Source organism: Sorex araneus, chromosome 4 (genome assembly GCF_027595985.1).
Source record: "Sorex araneus isolate mSorAra2 chromosome 4, mSorAra2.pri, whole genome shotgun sequence".
NCBI lineage: Eukaryota > Metazoa > Chordata > Mammalia > Eulipotyphla > Soricidae > Sorex > Sorex araneus.
In genome coordinates, this window is record NC_073305.1 from 143,523,171 (window position 1) to 143,546,051 (window position 22,881).

At 39.6% G+C, this 22,881-nt stretch overlaps 1 protein-coding gene across 2 annotated transcripts in view; it reads left to right on the forward strand.

The window, feature by feature from the left end:
- DCBLD1 (discoidin, CUB and LCCL domain containing 1) overlaps positions 1-22,881 on the forward strand; it is a 71,759-nt gene that overhangs the window by 20,967 nt on the left and 27,911 nt on the right. For both annotated transcript variants that reach the window (XM_055135524.1, XM_055135525.1), the window contains exons 3-4: positions 19,534-19,668; positions 20,877-20,928. In XM_055135524.1, the coding sequence (XP_054991499.1) occupies positions 19,534-19,668; positions 20,877-20,928 (187 nt within the window). The remainder of the gene's footprint in view (positions 1-19,533; positions 19,669-20,876; positions 20,929-22,881) is intronic.

The window sequence follows — 22,881 nt, forward strand, 5'->3', positions numbered from 1 at the left end:
CCAAAATCATCTTTAGAAATTAAGCTTGTGCTTTTGGGATGTGCTGCTAGCTTATCGAATTCTTGATCCCTGATGCTTGGATCACAGTGATCCTATATCCCAAGTCCAAGGAAGGAACTTGGGTTTTCTTCTTAAGAGCAGTAATTTCTGAAGTTCTCAATGCATATTGACTTCAAACGTGATACATGTTGTTGATAAAATCTCGTCTGGCGGGGTTTGAGTGATAGTACAGCGTGTAGGGCATTTGCCTTGCCCGGGGCTGACCTGGGTTCAATCCCTGGTTTCCCATATAGTCCCCCAAGCACCGCCAGGAGTAATTCCTGAGCGCAGAGCCAGGAGTAACCCTGAGCATCGCTGGGTATGGACCAAAAAGAAAAAAAAAAATCCTGGCTTCAGTAGCACAGGCAGTTTATTACATACACACAGATTCCTGGCAGGCTTTACCTTTGCACCGGAAGAGAAAGGCTTTCCTCACTTCAGGTGCTTCCTCCCAACAGGGATGCCCAGAGGCAGCTCTGAGATTCTTCTAATGCTCCAAACCAAACAAAAAACCTGAGTGTTTTCCCAGGGAATATTATGCCTACTTAATGACGGCTGAATTACACTGACAGGATAAGGGTGGTTGATTTCACATAATTGTCTGCAACTTTTAAATTTATTTGGGAAAAATAAGAACCCCAGGGACACTTTAGGCTCCCTGGGAACACTTACTGCTGGTTAACTGCTGGTAATTGTGTATTTAATTTAGGGAGGCCCTCTGCAGGGAATCCCTCATTAGTCAGGTAATTTTGTTCTAATTTAGTGGGTGCAATTCACTGAAAGGCCAGACTGCAGTGCAGAGTCTGAGATAAAGTGTAAGGCTGGAGCCGGCTTTGCCATGCCCATCTGTGGAGGAAATATCTATTTTCCCAGGACCTGAACAACTCATTCCGACTGCGGTGCACAGATTTGAGTCCTCTGTTGTTTCCAGGCTCTCTCAAATCAAGAAGACAAGGTAGAAAGAACTGAGCGTGGCTTTTCCAGCTTAGGAATTTACTCTATATCATCTTTGATACATTTTCATAAATGTTCAGAAAGTAAGAAAAGCATTGACTTAACTATATACTGGAGTTAGGTTACATGGTGATGGTAGTTGACCTTGGGAATTCTGGAGTCTGGACTTTTCAAGATTCAGACTCTTCATTAGGAAATAGTAATGGACTGCAATTCATTTGTAGCAATAAATCCTATTCAAGTACTTCTCTTTAAATATTAACTTAGACAGTTTGTTAGTCCTTTAAGAACAGAATGCATGCTCTTTATAGAAATAAACATATTGAGTGCTGCTTGGCTCTTATATAGATTTTTATGTAGATTTTCCACCCTGCATGATGAATATCATTAACTCTATTTACAAATGTTGAAGCAGATACAATGAAACTTAAGTAACATGTTGAAGATGAAAAGCTAGTTTTGTACCAAGAGGAGATTTATATCTATGTCTTCCTGAGTCTAAAAGATGTCTGTCTCCAGATGTCTTTTGTCTCCCAGGCCTTTCACCCACATCATACCACAGTGAATCATCACCATGCCCAGGTGGGCCTACTCAACATTACATCATGCAGCAATTTTATCAGAAAATGGGTATGGTTAGTATTTCTGGTTGGAGATGTTCTTCAGCTAGAATGTTTAATGATTCTCAGAATTTCTTTCTCTTGTGGTCATGCTAAGCCACATCCTGCAAGGAAAGATAAACAAAATGATACTTTAAGAAAAACTTTGTAAGGGACTCAGAAGATAGTACAGCAGGCAGGGTACTTGCTGACCTGGGTTCAATCCCCGGTATCCCATACGGTCCCTTGAGCTTCACCAGGAGTGATCCCTGAGCTCAGAACCAGACGTAATCCTGTGGCCCTATAATGAAACCAAAAAAAGAAAAATTATGCAAAAAGGATATTGGAATGTTTCTATTTTATAAGTAAATTTCTTTAAAAGTCAGGGGCTGAAGCGATAGCACAGTGGGTAGGGCGTTTTCCTTGCACTCGGCGAACCCAGGTTCTATTTTCAGCATCCCATATGGTCTCCTGAGCACCACCAGGAGTAATTCCTGAGTGCAGAGCCAGGAGTAACCCCTGAGCATCACTGGGTGTTATCCAAAAAGCAAAAACAAATAAAAAACAAACAAAAAACAAACACTTATTCAGATATTATAACATTTAAGCCAGTGACTTTTGTGTAGTTCTCAGTAAATAAATTCTTGGGTTTTTTTTTTGAGACTTTTATTTATTTTTTTTAATTAATTTATTTTTTAATTAGTGAATCACCGTGAGGGTACAGTGTTACAGATTTATACATTTTTGTGCTCATGTTTCCCTCATACAAAGTTCGAGAGCCCATCCCTTCACCAGTGCCCATTCTCCACCAGCAATAAACCCAGCATCCCTCCCACCCCCCCAATCCCATCTCCCTCCACCCCACCCTGCCACTGTGGCAGTATATTCCCTAATAAAAAATTTTAATTTTTAATAAATTTTTGTTTTAAAAGGTGATTCCAAAAGTTCGACAAGTAACCTGCTAATTAAAATATGCAATAACTATATGAAATAGTAAATAGCTATTTGTTTAAAAGACTATTCACTTGGAAAGTTGCTTGTGAAAAATTGTTATAGAAAGCATAAATACACAGTAGTAATGTTTTAACAGTAGGAAACAAATAGAATAGAACTATGATAAAATGCTGAAGTGGGTCTTTTTTTTTTGGCAGGAGGGCCATGCCTGGCAGTGCTCGGGGCTTACTCCTGGCTCTGCTCAGGCATCATTCTTGGGGTCCCTCAAAGGTCTGTTATACATGAGTGGACCCTGGTACTGAACTGGGGTAACCTGTGTGCAAGACAAGCACCTTTCCTGCTATACTCCCTGGTTTTAAAATAGGTCGTTAGAAGGTTCAACTATGATTGTGTCTTCTATCTACTTCCCATTTTTAAAATAGACACCTTTTATAACAACAACAAAATCCCTAGACTTCCTTTGACCAAGAAAACTAAGCTAGGCTTATTTTGTAAGGCAGTATGCACTTCCCAGAGAGGGTAGATGCTTGCATAGAAAGAAGCAAATGTGTTCTGTGGCCTAGCCCTGGGAACACATGTGACAGTGGGGCTGAGCTGTTGAGCTGTTGCATGTTCCTGAAGAGTAGTCCGGGGAGCCAGTAAGGCAGTGGGGGGGGGAGAGAAAGGTTGGTAGGCAAGGGAAGCCTGGAAGCAGTCCTGGGAATCCACAGCAATAGACCCGAGGCTGCGGGTGGAAGTGAGTGCCTCCTAAAGTGCAGCGGCAGGGAAGCTGTGTTCTAGAACATCTGAAATTCCCATTCCCATCTTTAGTTATGCTAATGATTACGTGTACCATTGAAAGTGCTGTCTTGTTTCAGTTTATCCTGCTGTTTTTGTTTTTTTTTTAAATTTTCATTAGCCACCTAATGGCTAAAGCCCATTGCCAAGAGGCTTTTAAGATTACACTAACAGAGTTTTAAACACAGAGTTAATGTTTGGAGAAAGAATAATGCTCTCTGGCATTAGTGCTTGCCAGTTCTGCCAAAAGTGGACATACTTGGAATGTGATTGCATCTATGACTGTGGCTATGCTGAGGTTGCATAGTTTCAGTCATTATGTGGTTCACATTTAATGAGTCTCCCAGGCCAACTTTGTTTTAGGGTTTAGTACATATATTTTGCCTGCTTATAATCCACATTTGTAATCTCCAAATGCACTACCAATAAGCACTACTCATTCTTGGCTTCCACAGTAACCAGGAGAAATGTTTTCTAGGCTCATTGATATTAAAAACCCTGATACAGACAAAGTGAGATTTTTCTTCTATTCATTGTATACTATAATAATAGCTGATATTTCAGACTTAAGCATCAACTGGATGTACTTGTGTATCAAGTATCTGAATGAAGGCACTGACTCATTTCAAAATGCCCTGGAAACTAAAATAAGCTAAACTAAACTAAAACAAAATCAAAACAAAACAGAAACCAAAACCACACCAAACTTGGGGCTGGAGCGATAGCACAGCAGGTAGGGCATTTGCCTTGCACGAGGCCGACCTGGGTTCGATCCCCAGCATCCCATATGGTCCCCCGAGCACCACCAGGAGTAATTCCTGAGTGCAGAGCCAGGAGTAACCCCTGTGCATCACCGGGTGTGACCCAAAAAGAAAAAAAAAAAGCACACCAAACTAGAGAAGCATTATAGCTTACTTAGTAAGAGATCATCTTTATTGTAAGTTAAGGAATACTGAGTATTTAAGAGATCAAAGAAATTGAGGTACCCATCCAAAGAAACAGCAACATCCCTCTTCTAGTCTAGGATCTCATCCACAATCACAAAGCTGTTGCCATGACTCGTTCCTTTCCTTTAATGAGGATATTTCTCAGCCTTTCTTGTACAGTTTTGAAGTATATTGAGCAGTTATTTTGGAAAATGTTGCTTTAGGTTGGTTTAATGTATTTTCATACTTAAATTCAGGTTATGCATTCTTGGCAAGCATAGCACCATGGCTTTTTAAAAACTATAAAAGCGTTTTAAAAGCATTTAAAACTGCTATACTCCCTGGATTTAAAATAGGTCGTTAGAAGTTTCAACTGATTGTGTCTTCTATCTACTTTCCATTTTTAAAATAGACACATTTTATAACAACAACAAAATCCCTAGACTTCTTTTGACCAAGAAAACTAAGCTAGACTTACATTGCAAGTCAGTATGCACTTCCTGACTTACGTTAGGAAAAGCATCTGAAAAGTGTTGTTTGTAGCAATGTCCAACATTAGAACCTGTGAATCATCTATGTTCCCCTTAAATCCCCCACACCGACTCAGGAATAAGAACTAAATCTGTGTTAAGTTTTCTTTGCTTCAGGCTGGAGAGATAGAACAGCGAGTAGGGTGCTTGCGTACAAGCAATCTGGATTTGATCCCTGACATCCTATATAGTCCCTCGAGCACTGCCAGGAGTACTTCTTGAGTGCAGAGTCAGGAGTATCCCCTGAGCATTGCCAGGTGTGCCCCTCTCCCCCTCAAAAAGTGTTTTCTTGCTTCCTTCCCTTTTCAGTGTTTTTGTCAGGTAAACAAACTCTTTTTATGTTCAGAAGTAAATTCAGTAAGGTTATTTTAAGCATGTTCTCCAGGTGGTTCTTTATTGTTCAAGATGTCAATGTACAAAGTACACTGTATGGTTGACTTGTTTTAATTAAGTATCCTCCTTTTTGCTGGATTTTTTTGTTTTTTAATTTTTTCATTGACTTATCATTCACTGGTATGAATTTTGGAATTCATATCATTATGGAATTTTAGGGGTTTAGCTGCATACCTCATCATGTATGTAAATATTCACATTCCTACCACCAAAGTTTAGTACCATCCCACCACTGGCCTTATGCTTTCTATTCTCCCTTCCTTCGGGAACTTAGGGAACTTCCCAGGGAACTCTGGTAGCCAGAAGAATTTTGTTTTGTTTTGTTTGTTTGTGTTTTGTTTTTGAACCAGATCCAGCAGTGCTCAGGGGACAATATGAGGTGCCAGGGATTGAACCTATATCAGCCACTACAAGGCAAGCATCATACCCACTCTACTATCTCTCCAGCCTTCTCAACCAGAGTTTCTATTGAGTTAGTTTTGTTGTTTCTTACTAGCTAGTTTTATTTATTAATTTTTACTCTATACATAATTTAATTATTAATTCAATAATGTCTCATTGATTTAACTTAACATAATCAGCTCAATTTTATTCTAAAAGGCATTCATCTTTTTAAATAGTAGAATAGTATTCCACTGTGTATATATGCCTTAGCTTATTGATCCAGTCATTATTGATGAAAATTTAGGGTGCTTTTATATTGGGAATAAAGCTGCTATGAACATTAGGAGTGCAAAAGGTCTTCTGAATTGTGGGAGGACTCTGAAACAGTGGTGGGGGAGGGGAGGTAGGAACCACTTCTGGTAATGCTCAGCTACCACATGGTCAGTGCTTAGGACCCAGCAATGCCAGTGGTCCTAGGGCCTTCAGGGCTATTATTCAGGGTGGGAAGGGTGGCAGTGCACAGCTGAGATCTGACTTGGTTGTGTAACCTTCCCAAACTTTGAATAGATAAATGCCTAAATGTGATTTAGTACTGAATTATGTGGAATTCCTACTTCATTTAAGGACTCTACATTCCACTTACTTTTCATAGAAGTTGCCTCAATTTTCACTTCCACCAATAGTGTACCTATGTTCCCTTTCTTCTACATCCTCCTAACACTTGCTGGTTCCAGTTATTTTGACATAACCATTCTCATTGGTCTGAGGCGCTACCTCAGGTGGGTTTTGATTTGCATTCTCCCTAATAATAAGTAATGCTCATATGCCTGTGGGTCATCTTTATGTGTTCTTTGGAGAAGAATCTATTCAGATATTTCACACATTAAAAACATTTCTTTGTTACTAAGTTGTATATTTGTATATTTTAGCTGTTAACCCCTTATTAGACGTATGTTGTTCAGATATCTCCTCCCGATAGAAATGACCCATATATATAATAACGCCTCGTTTTTAAATTTTGGAAAAGTAGTTCATTTTATATTTGGGCTCACATGCATTAGAAAATTGACTAAGGTATCCAGTGTTATTGAAGGGTTGAACAAATTCACTTCTTTTTTTTTTTTTTTTTGCTTTTTGGGTCACACCCGGCGATGCACAGGGCTCACTCCTGGCTCTGCACTCAGGAATTACCCCTGGCAGTGCTCAGGGGACCATATGGGATGCTGGGAATCGAACCCGGGTTGGCCGCGTGCAAGGCAAACGCCCTACCCGCTGTGCTATCACTCCAGCCCCCAAATCCACTTCTAAACCTGAAGTTTGCCATTCAAACAAGGAGTAATGTATCCTAAAATTCAAAATATTATACTATACTACAGATAATTGCTTTGGTACTTATCACTTTCCTCCCTTTTATAATCATGATGTAAAATAATAAGTGTGTAATATATAAAATACCTGATATTTTAAAAAGTAGATACTGATTCGGACATTGTGCATCTGATATAGCTGCATTCACAATATGAAACCTTGTACTGTCTTACTTGTCATTTGAGAGGGAAGACTATGAATTTATACTGAAGATCATTATTTCCAGCTGATTATTCTTTAGTGACCCTTTCATCTTCACCTTTCCCCTGATTGATTTTCACTTCTACTTTTATCGACCAGAAAGTAGCAGAAGATTTTAATTTGCTCTGATGTATATTTCTGAAACCAGTGCTCTTGGTGACCCTAGAAGAACTTTCATGTATTTTTCCTGATGTTTCAAGATTGACTGGGTCACAGATTTGCCCTGAAATGTGTGTCTTTCCCTAAACTATTTTGGAGAGTTTAGGGTCATTCTTAGACCTTTTGAAGATCAGCCAAAAGAGTCCTGGTGAGAATCAGGTACTGAATCTTCAGGGTTTCAAAGGACCTGTTGTAATGGCGTCTCCTCAATCTCCTCTGAGCCACCATGGATCCACAACACCAGGCTGACCATCAGCAGTGGTCAACTGAGAGCAGTTTTGTTTCTGTCTAGATGTTTCACTGGTGCTTAGAGAATGGAAAGAGCACTCAGTGTGCTGAGTTAGTGCAGGTTCCATCTTTGTGCTGCATCTCTTTCTGAGCACTGCTGGGAGCAACCTCTGAGCACACAGGTGTGATCCAAAAACAAGCACAAGGAATGCAGACTCTATAGTGAGCCAGCCTCGCTCCTAATTCCTGACCTGCTTTTTATTTTTTGATAACTTGCCCTTGACCCAATTAGTCAATCTTTCTGTGTTTTTAATTTCTTAAAAGATGGGCTAAATAGGAGCCAGAGCAATAGTACAGCAGGTAGGCAGGGTGCCTTGCATGTGGCTAACCCAGGTTCAATTCCTGGCTCCCATATATTCCCCTGAGCATTGCCAGGAGTGATCCTTGAGTGCAGAGCCAGGAGTAAGCCCTGAGCACCACTGGGTGTAGCCCAAAAACCTAAAGAAAAGAGTCAAGAATATTAGAGCGTGCCACTTATGAGTGATTGAGGCCTGCAGATACTCACATACCTACACGTACAGCTTAAGATAACAATACCTGGTATGTAGGAAACTCTGAGTAGCAGGTATACGAAATACCCCCTGCAGTTTATTTCTCATTAAAATACACTCAACTAAGAAGTGCTGGCTATGCTCTTAAGTTTCTATAAAAGAAATGAAAAACAGGCTCAGAAGAAGTGTTACGTATATGTTAACTAGGATCATCCTCCCTTTTCTTCCTTTCTCATTCTGCCTCAGCACCCCATCGCCATACTTGTTTGAAAACAGTTTAGTTTTTATGTGAGAGCAGAGAACACATTGGTTCCCTCTCAACATCCTGAGCTCTCTCCTTCCACCAAGTGCAGGCTGAGCTGCATCAGCACGCCCTATCTACATCCTGGTACATTCCTGGTACCTAAGTTTGCTCAGATCATTCATGTGGCTTTGTTAGAAGCAGCTTTAGGTGCAGATTTTTCTCTACAGAACCTCTTGAGATGAGAAGAAAACATTTATTTTCTAAGCCTAGAGTATATTCAGTTTGCTTCTGTATTCATTTTCACTGCCTTCAGTGCTAATCTACATCTTTGCTTCTGTTGCTTATGGAAGGTCTCCTGATGTTGCCCTCTTTTGCCCACCTCCGTTTGACTATATAAGGTTGTCTTATAAAATATAATCTTCTTCTTTTTTCAACAATTATTTTGCAGATACTTAGTAAGGCATTCAAGGTTAGCTTTCCATACCACATTTGTAGTTTTCTTCTTTTTATGCCTTTTCCTAAACATACCATACACTTTCATTTTCCAACTAAATTTGTTGATGCTGCTTCTTTCATATTTGAGTCTTTCTCCTTTCCCTTGCTTTTTTCTACCTCTTTCATTTTATACAGATCACATGTTCTCCTGTGCACACCCTCACACTCTCACATAACTCACATTTATATACACCCTCACAACACTCATATGCACACTCTGATTTATACATACTCTCACACATACAGACACACTATCTCACACAAACAGGCATATACACACATGCACACACGTACACATGTGCACATAGAGTAAAAGCCAGCCAAGTCCAATGTTACTTAAAGTAGAACCTGTCCTGATGTACAGCAACTCTTGTTGCTTCCTTTTTGGTCTCAGTTTTTTCCTGAACCTATATTTGAGAATGAATCTCAGCTTGAGTATTTTAGCTTCTTTACCAGGTATGGGGTCCCTGCGTTTTATTCATCTTGTTAGTGTCTCCCATTGCTTATCACACAGCCTAGCAATAACAGATTTAATACTCAATCAATATTTAATGAATTTGACCACATTATATAATTTTTGACAAGCATTATTTAAGAAACTGGATTTTCACATGAGTGGAGTACGTTGTTCACACAGTAAAGATGTTCACAGTAAGATTTTTCTCTGTACATATTCTCATGTCTTTAAAGGATATAAAGATTTGATTTACAAAAAGTTTTATGTAGGGGAAACGAAACATGAACTAGTACAGAAGGTGCCTGGTCTTGAATAATCATCTCTATGCTATTCTCACTCATTTGACATTCACAGTAACTCTGTAAGAGAGTGTCTCATTAACATCAGCACTTAGAGAAACTGAAACTCAGTCATTTTACTAAATCTGGTATTCAAGTGTGGGCATTTGACTCCAGAGGGCACCATTCATTCTAATTCTATATCTCAAAAGCCAACTGATGGGGCTGGAGATTTAGCACAGCAGGTAGAGCGTTTGCCTTGCACACGGCCGACCCAGGTTCTATTCCCAGTATCCCATATGGTTCCCTGAGCACCACCAGGAGTAATTCCTGAGTGCAAAGCCAGGAGTAACCCCTGTGCATCGTCAGATGTGACCCAAAAAGCAAAAAAAAAAAAAAAAAAAAGCCAACTGATGCTGTGGTTTGTGTATGAAACATAAATTGTGTCCTTATTTGTCATTTTGGGGAAGAAATGGAAACTTCTCCAAACCTTCCCATGGGAGTATCTGAAAATAAAATGATGTTCGGAGAAATCACATGCAGCTGTGTGCTTACTAGTGTAAGTTTAAGGTTTTATAAAAGGCTTCTTACTCAAGATTAAGGCGGTAGCATGGTCAGTGATAGGAACCAATTTACGACAAGCGCCTTTTGTAATCAGTTCAGCTGAGTTCTGCTAAATGACTTGCACTGTTGGAAAACCAGGAAGCAGGAGAATTGTTCTCTTACATTTCCTGTATTTCCACCTCCACCCCCAATATTTTTATAACTATTGTCAGTGACTTAGAAGTACAGGGTTGTAAAGCCAACTGTTATTATTTATATTATGCTAGGAACAAGAGAAATAAGAAAAGTAGGAAATAATACAAAATGTTTTGACTCACATTACACCATGATTTCTGTAATAATATGTTAAAATGATATACACCTGCCATACAATAAGATCTAATCATTAAACTGTATTTATTGACTTATTTAAAATTCCAGACAGAGGGGAAAAAAAAACACAGTTGGCAGACTTAAGTGGTTTATTTCTCACAGACATATTGTGAGAATACAAAATTCTTAATGGCTTTTAAAGATAAAACAAAAGTTTTGAGGGACCAAAGAACCAACATATGCTTTGCATGAAGGAGACACACTTTGATTCTTCGCACCATATATTTTGAGCACATCAGTGTGGCACCTCCCTACCCTGCCACATACATGCGCGCGTGCACGCGCACACACACACACACACACACACACACACACACACACACCATCACCACCACCACCACCACCACCACCACAACCACCACCACCACACCACACCATACCACACTACACAGAGCACAGCGTCACAGCAGGAGTGGACGTGGAACACTGTGGGATGTGGCCCCCAATTTAGAAAGATAAAGATGTCTTTGAAGAAATTTCCAGCTCATGAAATTGTTTTGAAAATCAAGTAGCCTACAAGTTTTCTTCTTTTCTGTGATTGGGACTGCTTGGTTGCAAAAAAACTTGAGAATGACTACATCTTGTTGTTTTCTTTGGTCTTTTGTACCAACTAAAATTCACAAAGAATCAACAACTCACAAAGGTATCAGCCAGAGTGTTTCACTTTGGATATTTTATTTACCAAACTATAAGCATCAAAGAGAAAAAGCTTCGAAGAGTAAAAGACTCCTTTTCCTGCTTACCCCCAAATACTTCTAGGGCAGTGCACTGTGATTTAGTTTCAATAATTATCATGTTTTGCGAGAAGAGAAGTAATGGCCTAGGTGGTTTGTGAGCTACAATGTTAAGACACTTCTTAACCCAAGTCCCATAGCCCCAAGCCCTGTACCTTTGTTTAGAAATCTGCCTGGTCCATTTATCATCTGTCACTGATTTTTGTCTGGAAACCAGAGACCACAACTCTCCAGGGATACCACTTACATTCTTACGTGACTATGGTTTTAATGTCACAGTCCAGGAATATTCCTTTTTTTATGTTAATTTCCCTCCTTTTCAAAAGAAAATGGCCTTGAAAAATTCTGCCCTTGTATACAGTGATCCTACTCCAATTAGCAAACAAGGACAAAGCTTGCCATTTGACTGCACTGAAAAAAACAAACGGGAAAAAGACACAGCTTTGGCATGGCCTGTTTGGAAACTGTTTTCTCAACATGCCTCTCACCACAGATCTGAGCCATGCTAGTCGAATCTCCAGTGGTTAAGAGGGTGCTGAGGTGCTTGGAGAGATAGTCTGAGGGTTAAGGTGCCTGCTTTGCTTGCAGACGACCTTGGTTTGACCTCCAGCACCACAGCACTGCTGAGCACCCCCAGAAGCGTTCCTGGACTCCCCACACCTAAAAAAAAACCCAGACCCTGCCAGCTGTGGCCCAAGTGGCCTCCAGAGGGTGTCGTGGCCCAGGTGATGTAGGTGATCCCTGGCGATGCAGGACCTCCACAGCACTGCATCCTTGGTGCCTTGTGTTGAACCGCCAGCCCATTTGGAAATACCCCTCTACATGCTCTTCTCTATCCTAAGAAAGCAATGTCCAGAGGTTTAAAAGACCTTAAGGAGGTTTCTGTTGTGTTCGACTTATAAGTGAGGTTTTTATTTGGCTATGTATTTTTCACTACTAGGAACATGGTTTTAGATGATGAAAGATTGTTTATAAGTAGCAGGGATACCGTGTTTTAAACACTACTCTTTGATAGATGGAGCAACTAACGTAGCTTCATCAGTTTCCAGATTAAAAAAAAAAGTGTATGTCCTTGGGCCAGAGCAATAGGACAGTGGGTCGGGCTTTTTACCTTGCATGTGGATGCTAGGGTTTGATCCCCAGCATCCCATATGGTCCCCCCAAACATCCCCAGGAGGAATTCCTGAATGCAGATCCAGGAGTACCCTCTGAACACTGCCAGTGGTAGCCAAAAACCGAAACGTATGCCAATCTGAAATGACTTGGAGCATTTATTAGCTAAATTAGTGCAGCGTATAATGTGTAGAGTCTGAGTTAGGCACACCATTCAGGGAAAATATAGATTGTTGGTTTCTCAGAGGATCCAGGGGACTCTGGGCTTGGATCTTGGCCGACAGTTCACTATTTCTTGTAGGATGGTTTTCATCTCTCCACTCATGGAAAGATAAAGGTTCTCTGTCAGCTGCTCATGCAACTGTAGTCTCAGATAGAAGTGTTGGGAGGAATCACCTCCCACCATGCTCATGCCCGGAAAAGGCAGCTTCTAGCCCTCTGTTCTTTGTTGTTGTTTGGGGGTCAGACCCAGCCCTGCTCAGGGATTACCCTGGCTGTGCCGGGGTCACTGGTAACTCTTCCCTTAATCCAGGGCTACAAGTTTCATTCATCAAAAGGTAGAGGTATTTTGTTTTTCCTGATTTTGCTGCTGGCTTGATGGGTTCATCAAGCCATGCTCAGTCTGATGGGAATTTGTGATTGCCAAGTAAGCAGGAACTTACCTCACAGACAAGGTTAGAGGGAAGGTTAGAGGAGGAAAGTTAGAAGTCAATGCAACTGCTGGGAAGCACATAGTACTGTAGCTATGATGTCAACTTCCACAGAGCACTAGGAATCCTGCATTTAGGTCAGCTTTATTTCTTTTTTTTTCTTTGCTTTTTGGGTCACACCCGGTGATGCACAAAGGGTTACTCCTGGCTCTGCACTCAGGAATCACCTCTGGCGGTGCTCAGGGGACCTATGGGATGCTGGGAATCGAACCGGGGTCGGCCACGTGCAAGGCAAATGCCCTACCCGCTATGCTATGGCTCCAGCCCCTTGCTTTATTTCTTAAGACACAGGCAGGGTTGAGGTTCTGTCTCACCATGAATTGAGGTGGGTTTACCAATATTCTCCATTGCAGAGCATATGGTTAAAATTAGAAACCGCTAAGCTCACATTTCCAGTGATCCTCTGGTAAATGTATACACATAGCGATAGACCATTTGCAAGTCAGATGAAGAGTGCTAACAGTAAAATACATCATTTGGGCAGACCTGGGGGAGAGAAAGACTTTTATAAGAGAAGCAGATGACTAGGGTTTAATACCCAGCATGCCATATGGTCTCCCAGCACTGCCAGAAGTAATTCCTGACTGCAGACCCAGCAATCACCCCTAAACATTTCTGGATATGGATGTGCCTCCCTCCACTCCCCCAGATCCTCCCCCCTCAAAAAAGAGAGAAAAATAAAAAATATCCTAATGGGTATTTGGCTGAAAACTGAGAACATATTTCAGGATTGACTTAGTGGATCTTTCAGTGGTTTCTCATTCATTATTTTCCCCTTGTACTGCCAGTCACTATTTCTGTTTTCATCTCTTGCTTTTAAGACAGGAATGCAGTTATTCACTTCCAGCCTGTGAAAAAGGAATCTTTATCTCCCAGACCTTCAGACAGGCAATAATTTGGACGGTTTGCCCTAGGCAAATAGTGAAGCAACTATTACTCAACTTCCATCCCCCTACTTTGGTCTGAAACTTATCCTTGCTATTATTCTGTCTGTGATGTAATGCACCCATCCAGGTAACATTTAATAATGGTATTGATAAAGAGAGGGTATATCCTATTTCCTGACAGGTTTGATTTTATTTTTGCAGCACATCTAATAGAATGTGAGAACGATTGGTGTCAGTGAAGTAGGGTGATTAAAGGAATGTGTGTTTACATTTTCTTTCTCTGAACTTCTTCCAAAATATTTGCATCCCTTTCATCACTTTACTAGGGCATAGCCAGTCTTACTATATTTCTGTGTGTTTGGTCTAGGAAATCATATCTGTTGCCCAACATAGCACAATGACACTCTTATCTGTTTGTGTCAAAATATTTAACTAGTAACCTTTCCTTTCAACTGTTCCCCTTCACCTGAAAAAAAAAATTCAGATAGACCCCCACAGAGAATCACTTTAAATTTGCTTATGTCATTGTTTTCATTGGGATACTATAGCAATTTACTTTTTTTTTTTTTTTTTTTGGATACTATAGCAATTTAAGGAAAGCTCAGAATCATCATCACTGTTTGGAGGGGAGTATGTACACACAGATATGTTACTGTGTCCTATTGAAAAGAAAAAAATGTGGGCGGGAAAATATTATTTGTTAATAGAAACATGTTAGTTATTACTTATTTTTATTTTGGATTTGCAAATTAAGTATCTGTACTCATTTATGCAAAGATTAAGTGAATTTCACTATGTAAAACAGACTGTTGAAAAAGCCAAGAGCATGACCTGACTCACTTTAATTTTGCAGAAATGCTATCATTCTATTTTTTTCCACAAATGAAAGTTTTATAGAGTTACCAAGGAAAAATAGATAAGATAGGACTCAGTTGAACATACAAATGAAACAGGAGACATTACAACTGAAACCACACAAAAAAGCAAAGGCTAGTAAGAGATTGCAATCATATTTCATTTAACATTTTAAATAACAAGCCAAACATACCAATGATTTTCACCCTTTGTAACAACTACGACTAGTGAGGATAGGAGGAAAAATGTATATAGACAGACACCCTCTTTTTTTAAAGGATTTTTTATTGAATCATTGTGAGATAGACCCTTACAAAGTTGTTCATGATTAGGTTTCAGTCATACACCCGTCTCACCACCAGTGTACATTTCCCAGAAGCAGTGTCCCCAGGTTCCTTCCCATCACCCCTCTCTCTCCCCCGTAGAGGCAGGCACTTGGTCAGACATCTCTTAGACTGCCTTCACTCTTTATAAGTAATGCTGTCTCACTCCCCTCCCCTCCAGGATTCAGGCGAACAGTGTACTAAGCCAGAGCTTCTTAAACTTCTTGAATTTGAAATCTTTTTTTTTGTCTGAGAAATGTTTACAAGAGCCCTATAAAGATATTTATTTAGGTATACAAAGCAAACATCTACTGATAGTAAATTAGAAAAAAATCTTTAAAAAATTACTTGGCATACATATCATTTTACAATTTTATTAAAAACGAGCAAATTTTCATACTAAAGAGGTAGGTGTGCTTTGTTTATTTTTACTTAAAGGAGTAAACTTTAGTTGAATAGCTGATATTGTAGGACATAAAGCATCTTTAACGTTTTTCAGATTTGATTAGTACTCTTATATTTGCCAATGTTGAGAATACCACTTTGCATAAATACATAGTACAAAAATGGCAGAAGTATGTTAGGGCCATTTCAAAAAATGTTAAAAATTGTTTTCTAATTCATTTTCAAAATTCATTTATCAATTTCTTAGGAAACTCAGGTTTTAAACCTGTGTTACTTGATAGATGGTTAAGTTCTTGAACTTTTTTTTTTTTTTTGCATATTTTGGGTCACACCTGGCGATGCACAGGGGTTACTTCTGGTTCTGCACTCAGGAATTACTCCTGGTGGTGCTCAGGGGACCATATTGGATGCTGGGAATCGAACCCGGGTCGCCTCATGCAAGGCAAATGCCCTACCTGCTGTGCTATTGCTCCAGCCCCAAAATTCTTGAACTTTTAATAATAGACTGTTGATGTTTTTTTTATTTCACTTGTGACTGTTGATGTTTTTTATTTCACTTGTGCATGGTTTATATACTGAACTTTGCTTTTATTAAAAAATAAATATATGCCATTTTTAATTAAGGCATCATGTATCATTCAATTTTGTTTTAATTAAGGCACATGTATCATTCTATTTTAGTTCATAAAAATTGATTTACTACGAATTGCTTATGTATTATGCTTACCGCCATAGAAAAGTTGATTAAAAAAATCAGTGCATCTGTTGCAGTGATGATTTTCTTTTCTTTTTTGTCTCCTGAGATTTTGAAATGAACGGATTAAAAGTTTTGCATGTTTTTATAGGTAAATTATTTAAAATATGCTACAAATGAAACACTTCATCTCAGTTCAAACAGTATTTGTTGGTTTTTTTTTTTCCTTTTTGGGTCACCCCCAGAGATGCTCAGGGGTCACTCCTGGCTCTGCACTCAGGAATTACTTTTGGCGATGCTTGGGGTACCATATGGAATGCCAGGGATTGAACCCAGGTCCGCTGCGTGCAAGGCAAATGCCCTACCCACTGTGCTATCACTCCAGGCCCTCAGCCCCTCAGTGCTGTACAAGTTGCTGGAGATAAAATGATTGATAGGAAAATTTCTGACCCCATGAATATAATCTAAAAGAAAAAAGAACTTTATTTGTATTTTTAATTAATTTAATAATTCTTACTACAGCTTTCATAGGCTGTGTACTCATCAAAGTAACTTGCTTCTCCAAGTAATTGTATACATGATTCTAAAGAGAAAAATTGTCTTTTTAATTTGGATTCACAGAATTCTCATTATGGTTTTGATTTGCATTTCCTAATAATAAGTGATATTGAGTGTTTTTGTTCATGTGTCTGTGTGCCGTCTGTATGTCTTCTTTGGAGAAGTGTCCACATGTATTTTGCAATTTTTAATTACATTGCTTGCTATTTAGTTGTCAAGCTGAGTAAGTTCTTTATATATTTGGATATTAACTCTTGTCGGATGTATGATTTGCAAATATCTTTCCCCAATTGTTGGTAGCCTTTTTGGTTTTGTGATAGTTTCTTTGGATGTATAAAATTTTTTTAATTTGATGTAATCCCATTTGTTTATTTTTGTTAGGAGATTGATTCTCCAAATGCACATCTGATATTGAAATATTAGAGTATATTGCCTACATTTTCATCTATGTATTTTATAATTTTGGATCTGATATCTCTTTCCTTAATCCATTGTGAATTAATTTTTTGTACATAGTGTTAAACAGTGATCTAGTGATGAAATTTCTTTTGCTTTTTTGGTGTGCTTTTCATGTGGCCATGTGATTTTGGCTCCTTTATCATAGTTTCAGTGTCCACATATATGTGAACTTAGTCTGGGTTCTTTATTCTGTTTCATCTGTCTATGCCAGATCAGGCTATGACTGGATTTTCTGTGTGAGGGTTGGAGCAACTATACAGTAGGTAGAAACCTTAGCTTGCATGTGAGTAACCTGTGTTCAATCCCTGGCACCCCATAAGCTCTCCTGAGACCTACCAGCAGTGATGCCTGAGCACACAGCCAGGGATAAGCCCTCAGCACTTTTGGGTGTGGCCAAAAACCAAACCAACTAAAAGTTTGGGGTTTTCTTTGTTTTGCTTTTCTGTGAAAGGTAATTGATCTCACGTTATTCTTTAGCAGGGGGAATTTTTGCCATCATCTGTTTGACATTTTTGCTGAAATCTCCCAACACGCTCTCTTATTGTCATATCTACTGAGTGTGAGCCTGGGTAGGACAGAAGGGAAACTGGTTTGAGTCATAGCACAGGATTTAAGGCATTTGCTTGTATTCAACTGACCTAGGTTTGATCACCGACACCACAGCAGTGATCCCTGAGCATGGAGTGAGCAGAAAACTCTTGGCACTTCTGGATTCTGGATGTGTCCCAAAACCCAAAAGAAAAGAGAGGGGGGAGGAGAGAGAGGAAGAGAGAGAAAAAGGGAGAGGGAGAGAGAGAGAGAGAGAGAAAGAGAGAGAGAGAGAGAGAGAGAGAATCATACCAAAATCTAAACCAAAGAGAGGAATGATAGTCCTCTGAATCTTTAACAATTTGGAACTTGGTTCCTAGGTTGGTTTTTCTTCTTGTAAGCTATTTTATTCATGTTGGGTTGGTTTGTTGTGCTCTTCCACCCCCACTTCCTTAATCTTATATCATTATTATTTACTTTTGGCTAATTCCATACAGTTTTGTTCTGGGATAAGTTGGTGAAAAATTATGCTTTTTAAATGTTGCTTTCTGGTCACATGCCACCATATCTCCCTTCTTGAGATACGGACTTTCATACTTCAGGCCTATTTCCCCATTCTGGGCAAATGACCTGCACATCAGTACTTGAGATGTGTTGTTGTCTCTCTCCATTCCAGAGATGCTCATTTTCTCTCTTGACCACATATCAAAATCAACATTTCCCTTACTTGATTTTGTTTTACTTAAAATTATTTTGCTTTTTTTAATTCCTTTTATGAAATTGTGTCATGCAGATGTGACTTTCAAAATGATAGCTTATAGACTAGAATGCAACTTATGTGGTCTTAAGATGGCCATATTTTTTAAATCTCCAAATCTTATTTTGTCCTTCGAAATTGTATGGAGCTTCTTACTGCTTTTCAAACAGCTCATTCTACTAGCACTTCCATTTCCTTTTGTGCCATGGTTGTTTTGTCATGATGACTAGAGATTGTTCACACTACTTAATTGTGGTGATTGTTGGAGTCCTTCATTTTAGTTGGGTTGCCCCCACAAACTTGGTTTCAGTGTGCTGAAGATTGTGCAGTTCCTGTTGTGAAGCCAGGGATCCCAAGTACGAGAGGCGCCAGGATGCTGCTCTGCCCCTGTGGGGTGGTGCCAGGTATCAAACATGTGGGCTCACACTTACAAAGCAAGAGCTTTGCCAGAGCCATCCATGGGCCTGCCCTGACACCACTGTGCTGTGCTCTTAATTACATAGTTTATAGCATGGTATTTCCAGAACATTCAGAAACTATCATGCTTTTATTTAAACATTAAAATAAGTTACATGGTGAACCAAGAATTGTAAAAGGAAGGTCATGTGTAAAGTGCACAGGGGTAAGGTTTTTCCATGCATTGAACTTTGAATTCTGGAACCTCCTTGAAAAAGGAGAGTCTGTGAGTTTCTCTGAGCAAATTTAGGAGACCCTTGGACTATTGATTTTGTGAAAATAACATCTTTTGCTATCTAATGCAAAGTGACGGCTGCTTTCAACCTCTCAGATTGCTCACAACAAACTCACAACAAACTAGTTCCAGCTTCTTTCTTATCTGGAGGAAGCCACATTCCCTCTAGGCTTGTTCGTATTATCAGTTAATCAGTTACTCATATCAGTGGTGTTAAGTGAAATTTTAGTTGGGTTAGATTAGAATCTTATTTGTGTTGGGTACATTTGACCTCCAAGGCAGAAAGTGTCATGTTCTAAATTGTGTACTGGTTCTGACATGTGCTACAAGTGTGCTCTGTTTTTAGGTCCCTACTGTGGAGGTCTGACCGCTCCCAGAGAACTCTTGCTGAACACAAGCGAAGTAACTGTGCACTTTAAGAGTGGGTCCCACATTTCTGGACGGGGATTTTTGCTGACCTATGCCAGCAGTGACCATCCAGGTATAGCAGAAGAATGAATGTAAATCTGTAAATCTCTATCAAAGAATTCCTCATAGATTCAACCGGGTCAGTATCCATCGGTTAAATTTGTGGATCCAGAAGTGCAGGCTCCTTGCTGGCGCTGCAGCAGTTCAGGGCTACCCTCCTGACCCTCCTAAGTCCTGGCCTCTAACCCTTTCTTCGCTTAGGGACAAGCCTTTTAACTAGCGATGCTTCCTCCATCTCTCTCACATGTACACATGCATACACACACCAGTATGGGAGGTTTGTGTGTATTAGCAAGAAAAACCCACTTTGTCTCACAGAGTCCTAGTCATGGAGCTGACACCTGAGTGAGAGAAAAGCTGAGCGTGAGAAAAGAAATGGCCTCCCATGCAGAGTCATTACCCCAGAATCACTCTATGTCTGCGCAGAGGTTCCCGATGTTTTCTATTCTCAGACTCCTCTGGCCGATGTTCCCTGGGAAGGAGGGCCATTTATCTCTTTTTCTCTCTCAGCCATCAGCTCTCCAGTCTTAAAGCCCTCCTCTTCCACCCACCCAACCCCCCAATCACCAGTGTTTGCCATGGGTTACTCCCTAACAATTACTGAAAAGATTCAGAAAAAGCTATTTATTTATTTACCAAATGAAGGATTGTTTGGAGACTGTATTATCATTTGGAAACTGCATCAAAACTTGTCTCTCAGTGTCTCCATTAATGCGAATTATTTCTATTCTGAATTATTTAAAGAACACACTCATATACAGTGCTTTGTTCTAATAGAGTGAAAGGGATAGGCTCTGTTCTCAGTAAACGGGTTCTGTGGTCATTGGATGCCACTGCCTAAATCATTAAATAAAAGAGCTCCTGGATCTTCTGGTAGAACCACATTAGGCTTTTGACCTCATTTTCCTCCTGCCAGGGGAGGTTATAGCCGTGATTTGTATAGGCCTATAGTAGAAAGGAACTAACCAGTATTGGTTTTTCTGTTGGAAATGGATTTCATTGGATTATTGCCAGAAACCCATTCTTGGTGGTAGAAAAGAAAAATGAGGGAGACTAATTAAGCCCTGGAGAATGTCCACTTTTGATTTATTTTTGAATAGGAAAGTTGATATAACTAATGAATAAATGTTTTACATGTTTTTATTTAAAAGAAATATTTAGAGCATTGGTGCCCTAACTGCCATTCAGTCCACTAATCACAGTTATTTTTATTTACGACAGATTTAATAACATGCTTGGAACGAGGTAGCCATTACTTGAAGACAGAATACAGGTAAATAGAGGGTTTCTCAGTGTACTGCCGGCATGTGTTGCTGGATATTTTGTTTTTCTGGACATCAAACGAGATTGAGTACCTAATTTGTACTTAATTTTTCAAACACTGTCTATCCTGTGAAATGGGAACTATTTGAAATGCCTTTATATGCAACAGATGTCAGCAAACATTTTTTAGATAAGGGCCGGGTAACAAATATTTTAGGGCTTTTAGTATTTTTAGGGCAGACCACACATCTCTTTTGTATCTATTCCTAGTTTGCCACGATAGTGCAAAAGCAGCTGCAAATTATTAACCAATGCTTGTTGCTGTGTTCTGATAAAAATATACCACTGTCACTGTCATTCCATTGCTCATCGATTTGTTGGAGCAGGCACCAGTAACGTCTCTCATTGTGAGACTTATTTGTTACTGTTTTTGGCATATCCAATATGCCACGGGTAGCTTGCCAGGCTCTGCTGTGCGGGCGCGATACTCTCAATAGCTTGCCGGGCTCTTCAAGAAGGGCGGAGGAATCGAACATGGGTCGGCCACATGAAAGGCGAACACCCTACCACTGTGCTATCGCTCCAGCCCAATAAAAATATATATGTATTATATATATATATATATATATATATATATATATATATATGTACACAGGCACATCACAGTCCAGATTTAGCTCCTGGGTCAGTTTGCTGACCCTTAGTTCTACCAAATGAGCCAAATGAGTCCCAGACATTTTGTTGTTTTTATTTTAAATTTGCCCTACATTTCAAAGTGAGTTTTGTCTTTTTTCTTTTTCACTTTTGGGAGGTTTCCTATTGTTTTCATAACAAAGGAGAAACTTACTGGGACTATGGAGATGGAATTTTTTATGCCAGATTTATTTTTACTGGAAAAACTACTTCATCTCTTTGATATACATTTTTACATTTTCCCATTTGTAAAGTCAGAGACTAGAGGGTTTCTCAGCCTTGGCTCTATTGATATTTTGGCTTGAATGCTCCTTTTCTCTGGAGGCCCCTGTGTTGTTGGATGTTTAGTAGCATCCCTGCCCTCGACCTCCTTGACATGCTGGATGTGATTACCAAAAATATTTCTAAGCATTGCCAGATAGCTCTCCCAATGTGCAAAAATCAACCCCAGTCAAGAACTGGTCTAGAGATTATTTTCAACAACACTAGTAGTATCTAAAATTTTTTTAGAATGCATTCTTGGTTTTGGCTCAACTCTCAGGGCTAGAATATAAGTGGCTCATGTGAAATTTTTTATTTGGGGGTGGGAGTCAGGCACACCCATCAGTGATCAGGGGTTATTCTTGGCTCTGCACTCAAAAATCGTTTCTGGCAATACTTGTAGGACTACATAGGATGCCTGGGATGAAGCCTTGTCAGACGCATGCAAGGCAAACACTCTACTGGCTGTCCTGTTGCTCCAGTGCCTCATGTGAATGTTTTCATGTGTGTATAGGTTGGTTCTATCATGCCCTGAAAATAGACACAAAATGGTTATGTAACTTGCCCAGGGCTACACACTTTATCAGTATCCCCAGAGTCAGGCTCAAGATTGATGCTTCTAACTCATTGAGAACACTCTAATCAGGAAATTATTTTTTATGTGCAGGACCAACTGATTGTTAACTAATATTAAGAACAGTAGAGAAAAATAAAAGGAAAATAACAAATATTTAAATCACCTTATAAAGTTACTCTTCATTCAGTATAGACATACAGAGCACAGAGCATTCTCTGAGATCTCTCTGATCATAGCTCTATAGTTTGGTGAAAAGGCTCTCGGCATCAATGGCTGCTGTTTCCTGTCCTGAAGAAAGAAAAGTCCTTTGTGTGCCTACAGAGTGATGGTATAGTGCTGGATGGTCTAAACCATAGTCACACATTTTATGGTATTAGTTAAAGATGATGAATGGGGGCTAGTAGAGGTTCATATTGCCTCAGTCATCATTGT